Source organism: Vombatus ursinus, unplaced genomic scaffold (genome assembly GCF_900497805.2).
Source record: "Vombatus ursinus unplaced genomic scaffold, bare-nosed wombat genome assembly UNPS02014803.1, whole genome shotgun sequence".
NCBI classification, from domain to species: Eukaryota; Metazoa; Chordata; class Mammalia; order Diprotodontia; family Vombatidae; genus Vombatus; species Vombatus ursinus.
In genome coordinates this window covers 2,704,267-2,723,361 of record NW_020954581.1, presented here as the reverse complement: position 1 = coordinate 2,723,361, position 19,095 = coordinate 2,704,267, and the positions used below count along the sequence as shown (strand labels likewise).

At 42.7% G+C, this 19,095-nt stretch overlaps 2 protein-coding genes across 2 annotated transcripts in view; both read left to right on the top strand.

Annotated features, from left to right (window-relative positions):
- The window catches only part of SAMD13 (sterile alpha motif domain containing 13), a 31,341-nt gene that overhangs the window by 6,499 nt on the left and 5,747 nt on the right, over positions 1 to 19,095 (top strand). The window contains exon 2 of the mRNA XM_027873927.1: positions 7,778 to 7,889. Coding sequence (XP_027729728.1) covers positions 7,778 to 7,889 — 112 coding nt within the window. The remainder of the gene's footprint in view (positions 1 to 7,777; positions 7,890 to 19,095) is intronic.
- Positions 17,485 to 18,141, top strand: LOC114051547 (dnaJ homolog subfamily B member 6-like). Its single transcript, XM_027873955.1, has one exon. It carries the CDS (start codon positions 17,485 to 17,487, stop codon positions 18,139 to 18,141), a length of 657 nt encoding a protein of 218 aa, XP_027729756.1.

Here is a 19,095-nt window from a genome sequence, read left to right as displayed (position 1 = left end):
CTCCTCTATTAGGCTGCAAGCCTCCCCCGCCCAGATCTTTTTCTTTTTTGCATCCCAAACACTTAGAGGTGCCTCACATGTATATGTCATGCATCTAATAAATGTTGGTTAAATTGAATTGAGTATCAAATGAATTTGCACATGTGTAAAGTCATTCCAACTTAATCCCCAATCATAGACTTTGTATTTTCCTGGTATTTTTTAACTTTTCAAAAGATCTGCACATAGGGTGTCTCATTTTATTGGGGTGAGATGAGTAGCCGACATTCAGGAGCCATGTACAAGAACGGCAAAATGTTAAAGGTGAATTTCAAGATCCAGGATGTGGCCCGCAAAGTACCTAGAGACATTGATGCATTTAAAGGGGTGTAAAACTGAAGATGTGAGCGTGCCTCTAAATGTCAGCTGTTGAAGAAACTCAAGTCAGGTTATTTTATGGACAAAGTGCAAGCCATGTCAGGGTGGTAAAGCTGAGACTGCATTCTCCAAATATCAGGTCTTGACTTCCTGGTTTTTTCTTGCTCCCTCTCCCCCAAAGTCCTTTGTAGATTAGATTGCTTAAGTCTGTTGCTAAAGGTACTTGAGAGGTTAGTATTCAGAAACATGAACAGCTAGGTTAGGCCCCTTTTTTTTTTCTTTTTGGCACCCCACCCCACCCTGATACGTCACTAAACTTCAGTGGCCCCCTGTTACCTCTAGGATAGATTATAAAATTCTCCGTTTGGCTTTGAAAGTCCTTCAGAACCTGGCCCTTTTCCACCTTTCCAGTTTTCTTACACCTTACTCTCCTCCATGTACTGTAAGATCTAGTGACAAAGGTCTTCTTGCTTTTCCTCTCACAAGACACTCACTCCATCGCCTCACTCAAGCTTTTTCCCAGGCTGTCCCCCCTTGCCTGAAATGTTCTCCTTCCACATCTCCGTCTCCTGGCTTTCCTGGCTTCTTTCCAAATCCCAGTTAACATTCCACCTTCTTCAGGAAGCCTTTCCAGATCCCCCTGAATGCTAGAGCCTTCTCTCTGGAATTACCTCCAATTTATCCTGTATGTGTCTTGTATGCACATGGAAGTTTGCCTGTTGTCTCCCCCATTAGAGTGTGAGCTCTCTGAGGGCAGCTACTGTTTTTGCCTTTCTTTGTATCCCCCAGTGATTAGCACTGTGCCTGACATGTTGTAAGTGCTTAATAAACACTTGTTGATTTCACTTGGTACTGATTAATTTGGTTCTTGGGCTATCAATTGTCGGCATTGCTATCAGGATAAAGCTTGGGTAGACACCAATGTGTGTTTTAGGATTGTTTCTAATATCTTGGGTCTCATGGATTGCTTTGGACTTGGCCAAAGCAGAAATTTGTTTTGTTTAACTATGTATATTTGTTAGATGGATTTCCCTTTTCTTCTTTTCCCAGTGGTAGAGAGAGGGAGATAAAATTGAGGAAGAAAGGAGGAAAAATTGATTTTTGTTCATTTAAAAATAAAGTTAAATTTAAAAATAGATAAATAAAACGTTATCTCTTCTGGGTACATTCCATTGAAACAGTATGGTGTGCTGGAAAGTAAGATAGATTTAGCATCAGGGGATCTAGGTTCAAATCCTGACATTTCCTTTATGTAAGCGGCAAATAACTTCACTGTTGAAATTCAATTTCTTCATCTTCAAGGTGATTGTTAGACCGGATGATATTCAAGGTCCTTTCCAACTCTCAGTCTCTAATCTTTTGATCACTGTATATAAGGAAACATCCCAGTGTCAACACCACTCTAAAATGTTTTTTATTGGTATCATTTGTTTTTCATTTCATATACATTTCTTCCTATAGCCCTCTTCCTCTCCCCTCTTCCAGAGAAACATTACACATCCATTGCTACTCTAACCAACAAATAGCCAAAGTGAAATTGTGTCTTATGAAACCTGATGCCAGGGAATTTGGCAAAGGCTCTATTTTCCTGGTGTTCAGCCCGTTGTAGACACTTAGGAAACATGCTACCCTTTATAATTCATGTGATGCCACATCCCAGGAGATAGAGAATCAGGAATGCCTTCCTTTATCCACCCCAGAGAGGACAATGAGGACAATTATCTGTTTATATTTTGTATTCCCAAATGGCAAGTAAGCTCCTTGAGGGCAGGGACTGTGATTTTTGTGTGTATTCCCAGCACCTAGGGGTCTGGCACCTAGTAGGTTCTTTTTTTTTTAACAAAAATTAATTTATTATTTATCTTTAACATTCTTTTCTTTTTAAATTTTTAATTCCAAATTCTCTCCCTCCCATCCCCTTCCCTAGCCACTCAGCAAGCAATATAACAATTATACATGAGAAATCATGCTAAACATATCTCCATATTATCCATATTGCAAAAAAAGCAAGAAAAATAAAGGAAGTGAGAAAATCATACTTCAATTTGCACTCCGAGTTTGTTCACTCCCTCTCTGGAGGTGGATGGCATTTTTTTCATCACGAGTCCTTTGGAATTGCCTTGGATCATTGTAATGATCAGAGCAGCCAAGTGTTTCACAGTTGATCATCATTACAATATTGCTGTTACTGTTCACAGTGATTTCCTGGTTCTTCTCACTTCACTTTGAATCAGTTCGTATAGGTCTAGCCAGATTTTTTTCTGAAACCACCGCCCTAATCATTTCTTTTCTTTTCTCACTCAATCGTATTTTACTTTTTTCCAATTATATGTAAAGATAGTTTTCAACATTCCCTTTTATAAGATTTTGAGTTCCAAATCTTTCTCCCCAAGACAGCAAGCAATCTGATATAGGTTATAAACGTGCAATCACATTAATCACACTTCCACATTAGTCATGTTATGAAAAAAGAATCAGAACAAAACGGAAAAACCCACAAGAAAACAAAAACCAAAAAAAAAGTGAAAACAGTATGCTTTGATCTGCATTCAGATTCCATGGTTCTTTCTCTGGATGTGGATAGCATTTTCTATCATGAGTCTTGGATCATTGTATTGCGGAGAAGAGCTAAATCATAGCTGATCATTGCACAATGCTGCTGTTACTATGTACAATGTTCTCCGGGTTCTGCTCACTTCCCTCAGCATCAGTTCATGTAAGTCTTTCCAGATTTTTCTGAAATCTGCCTGCTCATTATTTCTTATGGCACAATAGTACTCCATTACATTCATATACCACAACTTGTTTTTCCATTCCCCAATTGATGGGCATCCCCTCAATTTCCAATTCTTTGCCACCACAAAAAGCCCTGCTATAAATAGTTTTGTACATGTGGGTCCTGGTCATTTCTTAAAGCACAATAGTACTCCATCACAATCATGTGCCACAGTCCTAGTAGGTTCTTAATAAAGGTTTGTTGGACTGGGCTGAATTGCTAAGACAGAAAGATGATACCTTTTTAAGATGTACACACAGATAAGCCAGTTCTTTGTTGTTTATGCAGATGAAATAATGGAAGAGAGGGGAACTGGGGGAAAAAAACATCAAATTATTTTTAAGAGAGTAACTCAATTGCTCATTTAAGCAATTAGCATAAACTGGTATAAAGATAATTTACCTTCCCTGAGCATACACTAATTGGACAATGTACAGAAGCAATGCACAATTAAAATTTCATAGGATCATAGAACTATAAATCTAGAAAGGACCTCAGAAGTCAGTCACAGGATCAACACCTAAAGCTGGAGGAAACTTTGTTGTTTTTGTCCGTGTTCTGGTCATCTAGTCTAAACCCCGTATTCTTACAGAGAAAGGAGCCCCCAGAGAGGATAAATGACTTGTCTTCAGTCACGTGGCTGATGAGTGGCAGAACCAGAAACATAACACTAGGATCCCCAATTCTAAGACCTTTGGCATTTCCACTGTACTGTACATACCATTTGCTGTTGGTTGGATATGTAATTTAAAAAAAAAATGTTTTGGATGTGGAGTCAGGAGGACCTAAGTTTAAATCCTGCCTTAGACACTAGCAGTATAAGTCATGTACCCTCTCTGAGTCTCAGTTTCTTCATCTATAGAAGGAGTCGGGCTGAATGGTCTCCTCCAGCTTTAAATCTATGATCCTCATATCCTAAGTAAGTCACACATCATAGATTTGGCAAGCCACTTTTCCTTACCTGGAAGCCAGAAACTTTGTCGGTTCTAAGATGTTCCTCCTAAGAATCCAATCAAGCCTTTCACTGATTGCCTTCCATATGCAAGGCAATGCTTCAGGGAAAATTAGACTCTGAATAGAACCTTCTGAGCTTTGAAGCTGTGTTTTGCCAGGTAGCTAAGGAGGGTTGAAATGGGTGTGTGGAGCACTCATTTCTCTGCTCATCTCTTAAATATCCCCATTGGTGATTTGGGGTTTTTTCTTCCCCCTCAATCTGAAGCCTGCGTAGAGAAAGCAAGATCTTGGCTATACTGCCTTTCCTAAATGCATCCTATTTAAAAGCTTGGGGGACCATCAATGGAAATATTTTTAAATGAAATTAGTGAGTCAGGAAGACCTGGGTGCCAATCCAGCCTGACATGTACTAACCATGTGTCCCTGGGCAAGTCATTTCAGCTCAGTTAGCCTTGTTTCCTCATCTATAAAATGAGGATAATAATAGCACCTACTTCCCACAGCTGTTGGGAGGCTCAAAGGAGATAATTGGAAAGTGCTTTGCAAACCTTAAAGTGCTTTAGAAATGCTAACTATAAGAGTCATTTGATTTGGCAATGAGGAGGCCTTTGGTGACCTTGCCAAAGGTAGTTTCAGCTGAGCGGTCTGAAAGGGATCCAGATTGTAAGGGACTGATGACTTAAAGTAGGTGTTGAGGGAGGAAGGAGAAAGAGTTAATATAACACTTTCTTTGTAGAAATTTGCATTGAAGGATAGGAAAGAAGAGGGATAGTAGCCTGAGGGGTTAGAAAGGTTGAGAAAAAACTTTTTTTTTTTTAAGATAGAGGATCTAAGCAGAGGAGGAGAGAGTGAAGAAGAGATTAAAGATGTAAGAGTGAAAGTGCCACAATGGAGAAGATCAAGGAGGAAATAGGAGGGAATTAATCAACAAACATTTTTAAGGACCAGGTCTGGTAGTAGGTTCCAGGGATTCAAAGACAATAATTACATAGCTCCCACCCTTGAAGAGATTGCATTTTTCAGTGTAAACAATGCTCCTTGGGCACAAGTGGAGTCTTAGTTAAGAACTCTTCCCCTCAAATAAAAGGAGAGAAGAAGGTGGGGTGAGGTACAGAGAAGTTTTTAGGTGTGGGGAGGCAGCTTGCTACTGTGGGAAATGCTCTGGTCCTAGAGACAGAGAACTGAGATTTGAGCACCTTGAGGGCAAGGACTGTCTTTTGCCTCTTTTTGTATCCCCAGCATTTAGCACAATGCCAGGCACATAATAGACCCTTAATAAATGTTTATTGATTGATCCTCCAAGCAGTCCAGTGAAGTCAGGAGTGGGGCTGGGGTGAGTGTTACTTTAATCTATCAAGTCAGTTAATCAGGAGGGAGGTATTAAGCTGGTAGGCCTATCAAGTCCCTTGCAGATATAAAAAGAAAAGTCCCTGCCCTCAGAGAACATAGGTTCTGATGGAGGATCGGTCAACAAGTATTTATAAATAATCACAATAGCTATCATTTACAAAGCATTTTAGAGTTTGCAAAGAACTTTGCATATGTCAACTCATTTGATCCTCACAATAACCCTGGGATATAAGGTACTAATATCATCTCCATTTTACAGATGAGGAAACCGAGAAGCAGAGAAGTTAAATGACTTGCCCAAGATCACACAGCCAAGTCAATGTCCGAGGCAGGATTTGAACTGGAGTCTTCCCGACTCCAAATTCCATGCTCTGTCCTCTGTGCTGCCAGAAACTGAGTATAGAAGAGACAAAAATGAAACAACCCTGCCTTCAAGCAGCTTCCACTCTATCAGGAGGAGAGGAGTGGTGGCCAGGAAAGGGAGTTTGCGTATGGGCAGTCACAAGGATTGTGAATGGAACCATGGGGCAGTTGTCATTCTCTTCCTAGTAGGAATAGTCGTACTGATCTGATTATTGTTCTGAGAGCAAGAGGTGGAAAGAAGAGTGAACAGTGATAGATGGCTGGTTAGGCCCTGGTGTCCTAGTACATGGCTACTTGGGATATAAAGCATGGTCTGGGACCTCATAGATATAGTAGACTGAGGTGAATTTTTACTTACCAGTCATGGCAGTTCTGTTCCGTGCCAGGCCCCAATTCTTTTAGGATGGAGAAGGGGATCACTTCTGAGGGAATTCATTTTATGCGTAGGTTGGACTAGATGAGTCCTGACATCACGTCTAACTCCTAAAATTCTGGATTCTCAAGGTCTGAGTCCTAGTCTAGAGAGCCAAAGACTTGTTGCTCCTGGTGGGGCGGAGGGTGTAAATGGTAAGGTACTCACACTCAGCAGGCCCTGGCACCTTGATAAATAACTAGATGGGATTTGTAGATAAGACGCTGAGAGATTCTGATCCATCCATGGTCACAAAGCACTTAGGGCAGAGCAAAGTCTAACTTCCATCCAGTGTGAGGTTCTTTCCAAGTAGAATACAATGATGGAGAGACCCTCCTGGACTGCTGGGGTGGGAGGGGAGGGTGCAGGGGTATGGTGAGAAAAGAGAGAAGATTATGCTTACCTTGGCCCTATCCCTACAGTCTGAGACCGGTTTCATTCAGAAATAACAGAGGAAGACCAGCCGAAATAGTTTAAAGTTTAAGGATAAGAAAATAGACCTAAATTAGGATGAACCACCCACAGCTGTTGGAGGGTGAAAGAAAGCTAGCTAGCTAGCCATGATAGAAGATGCCTCAATGCTAAACAGCTCCCATGGAGAAAAGGCTAAATGAATGGACATAAATGGAATGACCCAACTAATAATTTCAGACCAAAAAAGTCGATATAGGTACAAGACCATAGGAGAGATCTCCTTTTATGTGATATTTAGATCTTCAAGGGATCTTAGATGTCATCGACTCCACCCATCTGATTTTGTAGATGAAGAAACCAGGTAACTTATAAGGGACAGAGCTGGTATACGAGTCCAGGTTCTGTTACTCTAGTTATATTGCTTATTCCACGCTACCAAGTAAGGATGCAAATAATCCAACTTCAGGTGAAGTATGAGGTCCTTCCAGTTTAAAATCCTCAATCCTGTGGACCTCAGATACGAGCAGTGCATCTCTCTCTACTCAGGGTTGGACAAACTCTATAAAGGAAGCCAGATGGATCCTCCAGATACCTTGCCAGTTGTCACCTTCATTAGCTGTTCCTCCTTGCTGGTATTCCCCCCTCCTCTCCTCCTGCCATGCTTCCCTATGGAAATGCAGAACATCAGCTAAACTCAAAGGTCATAAAATATATGCCCCATTGCCTTATAGAACTCCTTAGCCCTAACCAGGATAAGAACTGGTAAATGACATCCCACATTTTCTCTCATTCATTTGTTCCACACCTGTTAACTAAGCACACCTAGTGTGCTCTGGGCCCTGGGCTAGTCTCTTGTCTTAAATCTCTAAGAGTTGATAAGGACAGGGTATATTGGTTTTCTAGTTCTGGAGATTAGTGCATGTATGGCTGGCCTGCAGAGAGCACAAGGGAGCAATACTGAAAGATGGCTGAAGGGCATGCTAATTGCCACGTGGGCCCTCTGAGAGAGGAGGGAGGATTTGCAGAGCTCAATGAGTTGGCCATGGCTCTGCAAGTAGGGGCCCACATAGTGAGTGCTGTCCTTGATGCTTTGGGCATATCCTGCGCCCAGCCATGGTGACCATCTGTCTTTCTGAATTTGCATTTTGCAGTGCCGTAGAGAACGGGAGATCATCTGACCCTGTGGACTGGGATGTAATAGATGTTGTCAATTATTTCCGTACGGTGGGATTCGCGGAACAAGCCATTGCTTTTCAGGAACAGGTAAAATCTATGTGGGAAAACAGCTGTTGATTTTTGGATATAGCCAATGTGGGACCTTGTTTGGTTTGACTAGATGTGTTTGTAACAAGGTTTTCGTTTCTCTTTTTCCTTTCCAGTGAGGGCGGGGTGAGAGGGAGAGGAAATAAGTATTTGTTCATTGAAAAATTAGATGAAAATTTGTATAAAGAAAACTATTGATTGGGATTGCCACTCTGCACCTCATAAGGGCAGAAGCTGCTCCCCCATTTGGCAAACTGGGGAAGACTAAAGGGAAGGGCAAGTGAACAATTACTCTTCGGTGCATCCTCTGCACTGTTCTTGGGGACTGGGAATCAGGGGATGAAGATGATAAGAAAAAATGAGAAAGGAGAGATCCAGGAGATTGTGAGCTTCTTGGGGGCAGGGTCTATTTTTGCTTTTCTTTGCATCCCCAGCACTTTACAAAATGCCTGGCACACATTAAGCATTTAATATATTCTCATTCACTCGATGACTTGGAGAAGAGCCCCAGGACATAAGCCAAAAGCAGGATATGAGACCCAGCCTCTCCCTATCATTGACAGACATTTTCCAATAGAGGTATGGATGCTCCTTGAAAGTAGGAAGTTTTATTCTTTGTATTTATATCCCTAGCCATTAGCACCTTACCTGGCACGTAATAGGTCCTTAATAAATGCTTGTTGGTCGATTCGTTGATTGGGAGATGACTATAACCTCAACCCAGACACGATTAGAAGAACAAATTCAACCTTTCCTGGCTAGAGGGTGTGTTGGCATGTTTGTAGGTAGTTAGGTGGCACAGTGTAGAGAGTGCTGAGCCGGGAGTTAAGGAGACCTGAGTTCAAATCCTACCTTAGACTCTGACTTGGCTGTGTGACCATGGGCAAGTCATTTAACTTCTATTGGCTTCAGTTTCCTCATCTCTAAAATGGGAGTTATAATAGCACCTACCTCTGAGGGTTATTGTGAGGAGCAAATGAAATAATCATTATAAAGCACATAGCACAATGCCTGGCACATGGTAAGTGCTATATAAATATTAGCTATTATTATTATTGTTATTATTATTATTAGTCTCAAGTTAAGCCATTTTTCCTGAAGGTCTATCTAGGTGCTTGGAGCAAAGGTTGGAGATGGGAAAGAGGGAGATGTACAAGGGGAAGTCACCTCACTACAAACGTCTTTAGCCATAGCAAGGCTACATCAATGGTACCACTCACGGCTCTGTTGGGTTGGTGCAGCTTCACCATCTGAAGGAGCTTCAAGAGCATAGAAGCAGTTGGGGAGCCTTCTTTCTGATGCTATCTGTGCCACATCATCTCTGCAAGGAAACCGCCATAATGGAGAGACCGTATCTGTGAAGTCAACAACCTTCCACCAAACCCAATTCACCTCTCTAACTTGACAAACACAGAAAGGGTCTGTAATTTGTTTGGTTGTGGGTATTACTTCTCCATGTACGTGTGCTGGTGTAAGGATTCCCTTAAATAGATGGCCTTCAGGACTGCCTGGGACAGAAAAATTTGCCAGCCTGGTGTTGAGTCTCTCCCAAATCTGCGCTCTCTGCATTGGCCCTTGCACAGCTGACCTATAGATCATCCCTCAATGAGTCAATACTGCAAACTTTTCTAGCTAGGTAGGAGCCCCCGGAGGTTGGGCTCTATTTGCAGAGCCTTGGAGAATATAAGGTCATAGATATGTGACAGTGAAGTGGAGGATGGGAATTTTGGTGGAGGGTTTCCTAACATTTAATAAAAGAAAATGAAACCTTCTGGGCTGCAGGATGTTGATGAGTAAAAGAATCCATCCTTCTGTCCCAAACTTCATTCTTCATTCAGCTTCTGGTTATCTGCAGCTGTTGGTTATTTGGCTCAGTTTCAGAGAGGCAGATGTGTAAAAGAGTTGGGGATCTTCGTTTGTTCTAATAGCAGGAACTCATGTTTCTAAAGAGTTTCTCCTAACTGTCCTCTGACATTGTTAGTGCAAACATTATTATCCCTATTTTACAAATGAGGAAACTGAGGCTCTGAGAGGTTAACACAGGCTCCAGGCAACATTCTGATGCCTACATAGAATTGCATATTTAGAGCTGGAAGGAAGCTTACCACCTGGTCCAATGACCCTTCTCATTTCATAGATGAAAAAATGTTGGTGCTGTGACTTGAAGTGACTTGTCTAATGTCACAATGTGAGTAAATTTCAGAGTTGACTGCAGTCTGCTGGCTAGCTGTCATGGCTTCCTTCAAAACTGATCCTTGTCTTTTTTCCTCTGTTTATTTGGTAACTCCAAAAATCCTAGTTTTGGAAAGATGCACAAAAGGTGTCTGATAGGCTGGAATATGTTTCACCTTCGTTATTAGAAGCATGGTCCATTTGGATTGATGGAATTGAATGACTCCCTTCTGAACTAAAATTTTTAATGATATTTTAAAAGATTAGCCAAAATGAGTTAGCAGAAATGTCTCTAGGCTGGAGTCCTAGTTGTCCTGAAGCTTTCTGAATTGAGTTGGCTGCAGCCCAGATTAGAAGAAGGGGGTAAATATTCTTTTTGCACATCCAGCCCTTCACGAATCCCATGAAGTGTTTCAGAAGTGGAAATAGCTTAGCTCAGAGATGTCCTTTGGAGAGAGACCTTGCCAGGGCTGACCTCACTTGTTTGGCAAAGGGAAACTGGGAGTTGAAATGGGAATGGTCTTTCCTAAAGCTTTTTCATTTAGAAATGCTTCGAGGGAGAAAGATAACTTCTTGTTACAGTATTGATCCAGCTGACCTTAGAGCCTGAGAAATAGAATCCCAGGGGACTGAAGTCGTGTGGGCGTGGTCCAGCAGCCACATGGATTCTTATTCTCATAGAAGAAGGGGAGGAGAAGGGACTGAGCCTGCCTTAAGGAATCCTCCAGACACACTCGGAATCTTCTGGCAACTTCTAAATTCTCATCATTTTTCTTTCCTTCCTTGAGGAATAGACAAGAGTCTAGAGTAGTTGGGGCTGACCTGACGTTTGTTGTCTTCCTTAAGGAGACAAGACAAACAAGTGGCCGTGTTTTTCCTAATGACGGGGAACCCGAATCTTGGGTAATCTGATTCTCCCATCATTTTAAGATAGGGGCCTTCCATTTTTGGTTAATAGGCAGCAAAGTTCCAAGACATTTTAATTATTCCAATGGACTCTCACCTTAAAGTCCACACACTGAGAGGTTCTTTGTCCCAGTGATGGCTGGAATTTTTGACTCAGCCAAGCCCTTTCAGTTATAGCAGCTGAGGGACCCCTGCCCCCCCAAAGCAGTGGGGTATCCTTTGATCTGCTCCCTGGACTCTGCCTTGCCACTTCACAGGAAGCACGGTCTTGATGGAACAGAACCTAGAACGGGCTTAGTCCACAGTGGACTCAAGGCAACGGCATTGTGGCCTAGCTCTTGACTGAAGTCAGAAGTTCACTGCCTTATTACTGCAGCCATCCTGCCTCACTGGACAGGTCCACCATTGCTGACTTTCAAAGTGTGTCTTTCTGCATATGCCGGGCTAAAGAGCCTGTTATTGGCTAGGGTGTTGCTATAGCAACCAGTTTCGGTTGTTGCCTTTTCCCACCTGTGAGGATGTCAGGCCATTAAGTGCGGTTTGTTTGGAGGCCAGGAGCAGTCCTGGACTGTGTGGACTGGTGTCCAGCAGGGCTGCTGGACCAATTTGGAGACCTCCACTTGGTTCCCTATTCTCTGTATCACCGGGCCTGTCTGGGGTACAATCTTCTGTTGCAGCTAATTCCTGGGAAATGACTTCAGAGCCGTGTGCAAAAAGGACCTCTTGAAGGGAAAATGTGGTCTCCTTCTGACCATTGACATGTCATTAATGCATTCACTTGGAGTTGTTTTTCCATGGATGGTTCTGTGCTGATTGATCAACACGTTATCCCATAGAATCTCAGCATCGGAAGGGACCTTGGTGTATTTTCTGCACAGGCTGTACCTCCCACAACTTCCCCGATGGGTCAGCTAGCTACTGCCTGAAGACCTCCAATGAGGGGGACCCGGCTGCCTCCCAAGGTGGCTCATTCTACTTTGGCATCACCCCTGTGGCTTATATCTGCTGTCCCTACTTCTGCCCTCTGGGGGCCAGCAGAAGAAAGCTTAGCCCTCTTCCTCATGATGTTAATAATAATAAGAGTCATTAATATAACGCTTTAAAATTTGCAAAGGGCTCTGGAACACCTGTTCCCTCATTTGATCCATGCAGTTGCCCAGGGTGGGGTAGTGAGAGTGGATAAATTCTATAGGCATTATTATCCCCATTTCAGAGATAAGAAAACTGAGGCTTAGAGGAAGAGTCACATGGTCATATTGCCCTGGGCCATTAGGTGGTACAGTCGATGGAATGCTAGGCCTGGAATCAGAAAGACCTGGGGTTCAAATTTAGCCTCTGACACTTATTGGCCGTGTGATCCTGGACAAGTCATTTAATTACTGCCTGCCTCAGTTTCCTTATCTATAAAATGGGGACAATAAAAGCACCTACCTCCAGGGTTGTTGTGAGGATCAAATGAGACACTAATTGTAGGGTGCCTGCTATATAAGTGTTTGCTATTCTTATGGTTGTTCTTGCCATCAAATGACTCTAAATCTAGTATTCTTCTCACTACATCAATGCTCTCTCAAATACTCCTTCAGATACTCGATGACAGCTTTTTGTACTCTGTCCATTCTCCACTCCCCGATCTGCTCTTCTCCAGGCAAATATTTCGACTTCCTTTCAATGGATCTTTGTGGCAGTCAACAAGAATGTGTTGCTCATGTTCTATGTGCCACGCATGATGGTAGGCACTAGGGGGAAGGGAGGGGGCGGAGAGACAAAAAATAAAGCAGTTGTTTCACTTGATGTCCCACTCTCTGTGACCCCATTTGGGTTTTCTTGGCAGAGATACTGGATCATTTGCCTTTTCCTTCTCCAGCTCATTTTACAGGTGAGGAAACTGAGGCAAACAAGGTGAAGTGACTTGCCCAGGGTCACACAGCTAGTAAGTGTCTGATACCAGGCTTGAACTCATGAAGATGAGCCTTCCTGATTCCGGGCTCAGCACTCTATCTACTACATCACCAATAAAGTGGTGCCAGCTTTCAAAGAGCGTCATTTCTCACCATCTTGGTGCCCTGCCCTCTTGCCTGATGTCGTAGGATCATAAGAACCTAGATTTAGATCGGGAAGCCACCTTAGAGACCATTCCAGTAAATTCCCTTCATCTCGTGGATAAGGAAACTGAAGCACAGAGAGGTGACGGGATTTGCCCCTACAAGTCCGAGGTAGGATTGGACTTCAGGTAAAGATCTGGAGCCAGAAGAGACCTCAGAGGCCAACTGGTCCATCCCTCCCATTGCACAGATGAAGAAACTGAGACCCAGGAAGTCTAAGTGATTTACCCAATGTCCTACAGCCTCAGAGATGGGAATCTGAACCCAGATCCCTTAACTCCTGAGCCAAGGTCCCTTCCACTACCCCATGCTGACTTCATGGCTTCCAACCCCTTCACTTTACAGATGAAGCCATCGAGGCCCCCAGTGGTGTGACATGACTTGCCCAGAGCCTCGTAAGTCTAAGTGGGAGAGAATGACTTAACAAAGGAAATCCGGGGACTCGAAATCCGGAACTCTTTTTCACATTGGTTCTGGCTATCACAATCCCCAAGCTTGATGCCACATGATATCAACAGAGGAGGGAAGGTCTGTCAATCCAGTGAGGCATGGACACTCTTCCCATTGAATACCAACTCTAGGTCATGGCAGCAAAAGCGCCTTTACCTTCGCAGTTCTACCTATGATTCTTCCCTGTCTGCCTCTCCCTGCCTGCTTCTCAAACCTCTGGGAAGATAGAGCCCCTAAAGCCAACACTTTCCCTCTCTTCTTGTCATTGTCACATAGGTGCCTCAAGCCATTACAACTTGAGTGACATCAACAGCTGTGTCCCTAGAATGTTACTTGCTCTTAAGACAATTTTCTTTTTTCAGTGTTATGACATCATAGAACACAACCCATGATGCTGAATTAGTTTCACTCTATTATTCCGTCACTCACCCAAAACACACTGAGTAGAACAGTTTTTCACCATCTACAGTTCCTCACTAAGCATTTCTGCTGAACTTGTTCACTTGAAACATCTTTTCCCCTTTAGAAGGAAAAAAAAAGTTAGGCAGGATGACATTTTCCCAAATGACCGGATCACTGATTATTTGTGATTCTTTCCGGAGGGTAGATGGGAGCTCACTAATCAAATCAAATAAAATACACCTTGTTGCTTCTCATAAAGAAAAAACAACTACCTCCAAATGAGTAGGGGGCTTCAGGAAGAAGTATTCTGAAGAGTCTTCTTCTTAGCGGGTATATATGTTCTCCATTGATGGCATTCACAACCCCGCTTTAATACAGCTGGCTGTCCTCTTAAGCTGCAATAGCCAAAAATGCCATCCCTTTTGGTAACCTTATTAAGTGTTGTCATTCGGTCCTATTTCAGCTGTGCCCAACCCCATTTGGGGTTTTCTTGGCGACGATACTGGAGTGGTTTGCCATTTTCTTCTTCAGCTCTTTTTACAGATGAGGAAACTGAGGCAAGGAGGGTTAAAGTGGCTTGCCCAGGGTCACCCAGCTAGAAATTGTCTGAGGCCAGATATGAACTCAGGAAAATGAGTCTTCCTGACTCCAGACCGGGTGCTCTATGCACTATGGTGCCACCTAGCTGCCCAATCCTGTTAATAAGCTTTTCTAATGTAGTGAGGTTGGTCCTTGGATGGGAGGTCATTTCCAGTGTGGAATAAGTCCTACCTGCCTTGAGAACTTCTGCCACAATGAAGACCATAGAATCAAAGAGACCTTGTAAGGCTAGCTCACCCAACCCCCTCATTCTTACAGATGAAGAAATTAGAGAATCCTAGAGAGATGAAGTGAATTGCCAGGGGTCATACAAATAAGATATTAGTAGAGAAATAAGACCCCTCCGATATGGAAGTTACATTTAGTTCCACTAGGAGATTTTTTCCTGTAAAAACCAAGGTCCGAAAACCTTCAAGAAACCTTGACACCTTGATATTTCAAACTTCAGGAATGTTTAAAGTGTTAGGGAGCATCATGAGAAAGGAAGGAAATGATATTGAACATTTGCCATGGATGAGAATTTCAATGCATGCAAATGCAAAAAAAAATTATTAAAACTCATCAGAACAAATATAAAATGCACAACAAAATAGCCAGTAATTGAAAGCACAATGTGTCAGAAAATGACACTTGGAATTCTTGACTAAATTGGGAAGACCCTACAATCAATGGCAAAATATTAAATTGAATTTTTAAAAATTGAATACAAGTATCCTTCCCTGTATCGTCACCTGACCTATGGAATTTCAGTCTTCCAGAACTGATCAATAAGAAAAACGGTTTTAACTGAAGACTCACAAGAATGGAAACCCACAATTCCTTCTAAAGACATCTTAATATACAACATCAATAGATATCAATCAATTCCTTGTCTTATCCATTCTGTAAGATGATGGCTGTCCCTGTTGGACTGGGGTTCACTCCTAGAGTGTTTAATATTGCTATTCTTCTTTGTGGGGCAGTTGGGTGGTCCAGTGGATAAAGTGCCTGGAGTTACGAAGACTCGTCTTCCTGAGTTCAAATCTGGCCTCTGACATTTACTAGCCGTATGACCACAGGCAAGTCATCTAACGCTCCTTGCCTCAGTTTCCTCATCTGTAAAATGAACAGAGAAGAAAATGGCAAACCCCTACAGTATCCTTGCCAAAAAAACCCCAAATGGGGTCATGAAAGGTCAGACACGACTCTACCCCAACAACATTCATCTTTGCTGTCTCAGTGAAGCAGTGATTGTTTCACAGTTCATTTTTCCTCTTTCTCCTACAACACCACTTACTTCCTTGCCCTCATGATCCTAGACCCTCTGGCCTATTTTACAGTCAGAGTCAGTGAAGGAATTAGATCTTGCTCAGCAGGTGAAATTTTCTTTTGTAGCAAATTGGGTTGGTAGGTACTCAATTCTATCTCTTGGGGGTGGCTGCATAAAAAAAAAAACAAACAAAACACTTTTAATTGGAAAGGAGGGTGGGCCTGATGTGCATTTTGGTTCAAAAGAAAAGTATTTCAATAAGATCCACTCATGAGGTTTCCTGGCTTTTTCCTGTTTATTTGAGATTTAGCTCATCTGTCCAATGAGATATCTGTAATTTGCAAACCTTAAAGCAAAATATAAACACTAGCTACTATGATCTTGATTATTCATAACTTGTTGTTTTCCTGTTTGCTGTTCTGATCAGAAGAATACAGATGGCTACATTTGTGATTCACTCAAGGTGTTTTTTTAAATGACCTGGAAGCAGGACATTACGCTTAATCACTCTTACGCATGATTTTTCAACTGTTTTAATTGATGATGGATAAATACGTATTATACTTGGGGGTCCAAAGGTGATTTTAAAGGTCATCATTTTGAAGCAAAAAACAAAAAGGAAGCCAGTTCATCCAAGAGTGATTCATCAAATGTTCATTACCCATCTACAACTCAGGAGACGCTCTAGTAGGTACGAGACAAAAGCTGGGTCCTAGGAGCGCAATGTGGCACGCTTTCTCCTTCACTCCTCCCAGTTGTTAGCTGTCCCCAAATCATCGTATGTATCTATAAGTAGCCCATGTTTGTTTTATTAAGTATGCGTCGTCCATCTTGATAGAATGTGAGCTTTAGCAGAGGGGCTGATTCGCTTTTTGCCTTTTGCCTCAACTGCGGCACCTCGCACAGAGTGGAGGCCCGTAGTAAATCCAACATGAGGGGCCAAGATGTCCTATAAGGCCCCTTCCAGCTTGAAATCTATAAGCTTTCAGTTCTTCTCCTGTTTGTTAAGACATCTTTTATCCCAAGGTTCCCTACAAGTGAAAATAAGGATCGTTCTGCTTCTTCCCTCCTAGGGTGAGATGTATATATGTTAACTGTTGATAATATAGCTCCTTTCTCCTCTACCAACTACTAGCAATGAGTGTTAGGTAACACAGGCTCATAACTCCATTAGGTCACTGAAAGTCCTAACCCTCACAAAGAGCTGAAATGGATTTTGTGTCTGATGCGAATGCAAAGCCTGCTTTTTCTGACTGATGCTTCAAGCTGATGCAGCGCTCATCTCTTTTCTGAGCCAAGGCTGACAGAAAACTCATCCCCATCACCAGGTGAGCCCAGCACTGGCTTTCAGGGCCCTTCAGAACACTTCATCATTCTTTCTGTGCCATGATCCTACCATTTCCACCAATAGGATCTCAAGGTAAAACTCAGACCGCAGAGTCATTGGCTGAGAATTCTGAGCTCACAATCACTCCATCCCTGGCAATGACCTACTGAAGACAGGAGGTTGGAAATTCCAGAGGACACCAAAGTGGGGTTTCTTCCCCAAAAGAAAATTTCTACCAAGGAAACAATGTGGTAGGGAAGGGGAGGGAGGTGGATCTTGTGTTTGGTTAGAATAGCAAGCCTTCACGAGTGTGAGGAAATTCCTCAGGCAAGAGGCTGTTGAGTGGAGCGGATGACTTAATGCTGTTCCTAAGTCCGGTGAAAAAGCATGGTGAATTATTATAAAATTCTGGGGGTACCTCGGGATGCCTCGCCAGCTGACATCAAGAAGGCTTACCACCAGCTGGCTTTGCAGGTGCATCCTGACAAGAACCCAGAGAACAGGGAAGAGGCAGAGAAGAGATTCAAACAAGTAGCCGAGGCCTACGAGGTCTTGTCAGATGCCAGGAAACGCGATGACTACGACAGTTCCAGAGAGAGTTACATCCGAAGAGAAGACGAGGGCGACGACAGCCGAGAGACGAGCCGGCTAGATGGAGATCTGTTGTTCCAAAGGCCGTACGGCGTCTTTCACAACACTTGTGATGGGGATGACCTCTTCTCAGGGGATTTTTTATCAACCAGCCGCATGAGCAGCGTCGGGGGCTGGCGCCAGCCCCAGGCCGAGGGAAGGTATCACGCTTCCCTTTTTGACGCGGCTCCTGTTTTGGGCACAGGGTTCTCCACCTTTGTGACGCTGAGTTCTGGAAGAAACGCAGGCTCCACTTGGTCCTTCATACCATTCGTGGGCAGCGGCGGCGTGGGTCACTACAGACAGGTCACCACCTGCAGTCAGATAGTGAATGGCAGGAGAATCGTAACAAAGAAAATTTTTGAAAATGGGAGAGAGTGGATCGAAGTGGAAGAAGAGAGGAGGATCCACTAAGTTCCCCAGCTACAACTGGTAAGGAGTGAGTAGCACGCACGTGGCACGTGTTCAGCTGGCCTGGGGAAGGAGTGGTAGGAAGCCCCTAGTCTGCTGGGCTGTGCAATAATAATAAAAATGAAAAAAAAAAACGTAATCATTAGTGCTTTAAAATTTATATCATGCTGGGTTACAGTGCTCTTTTATTAAACTTTTCATTTTCTACAAAAATCTAGCAGTTGGAGGACAAAGTTACCAAATACGTGATTTTTTTTAAAAAAATGTTAGAACTTCTTTATCAATGGAGGCAGCATGTTGTAGGGGAAAGGCTACTGAGTTAGGGGTCAGAGAACCCAGGTTCAAATCCCAGCTCTTCTGCTTACCCTCTGTTTAGCTTTTTAGGCAAGTCACTCAGCATCTTTGGCCTTCAGTTTCCTGATCTTCAAAATGAAAGGTTCAACCTCCATGACCTTTGAGATTCCTTCTAGAGCTTAATCTATGGTTTTGTGATTAATCAGTAAAAAGCCATCATGAAAACAGCCAGTTATTTGTATCTCAGGTCCCTTATAACTTGCTAATTCATACATAAATAAAAATGTCACACACATGTATAATATAAGTATACAGGTATATACATACATGTATGTATGTAGGTATGTATGTATATAAAACACAGGTTGAACGCTCCCGCAGTCTTTCCAATTTGGGTTCTTAGATTTAGAACTGGAAGGGAACTTGGGGTCCGTTCTCACCCCTTCATTTTACAAGCAATGAAACTGAGAACTAGTGAGATTAAGTAACAATCTCAAGGTCACACAGATAAGCAGCAGTTGGGATGCGAACCCAGGTCTTCTGATTCTAAATCTAGGATACTCTCCACCTCTCCATGTTGCTTCTCTAAAAGGGACATTTAGTGTAGGGCATTTTCCCCTTATTTTAAAAAATTTAAATTTTTACAAGGAATACTTGAATCTT

What these genes read in the sequence shown, in the direction of transcription:
- LOC114051547 (XM_027873955.1), top strand. Translation starts at nt 17,485, where the DNA reads ATGGTGAATTATTATAAAATTCTGGGGGTACCTCGGGATGCCTCGCCA.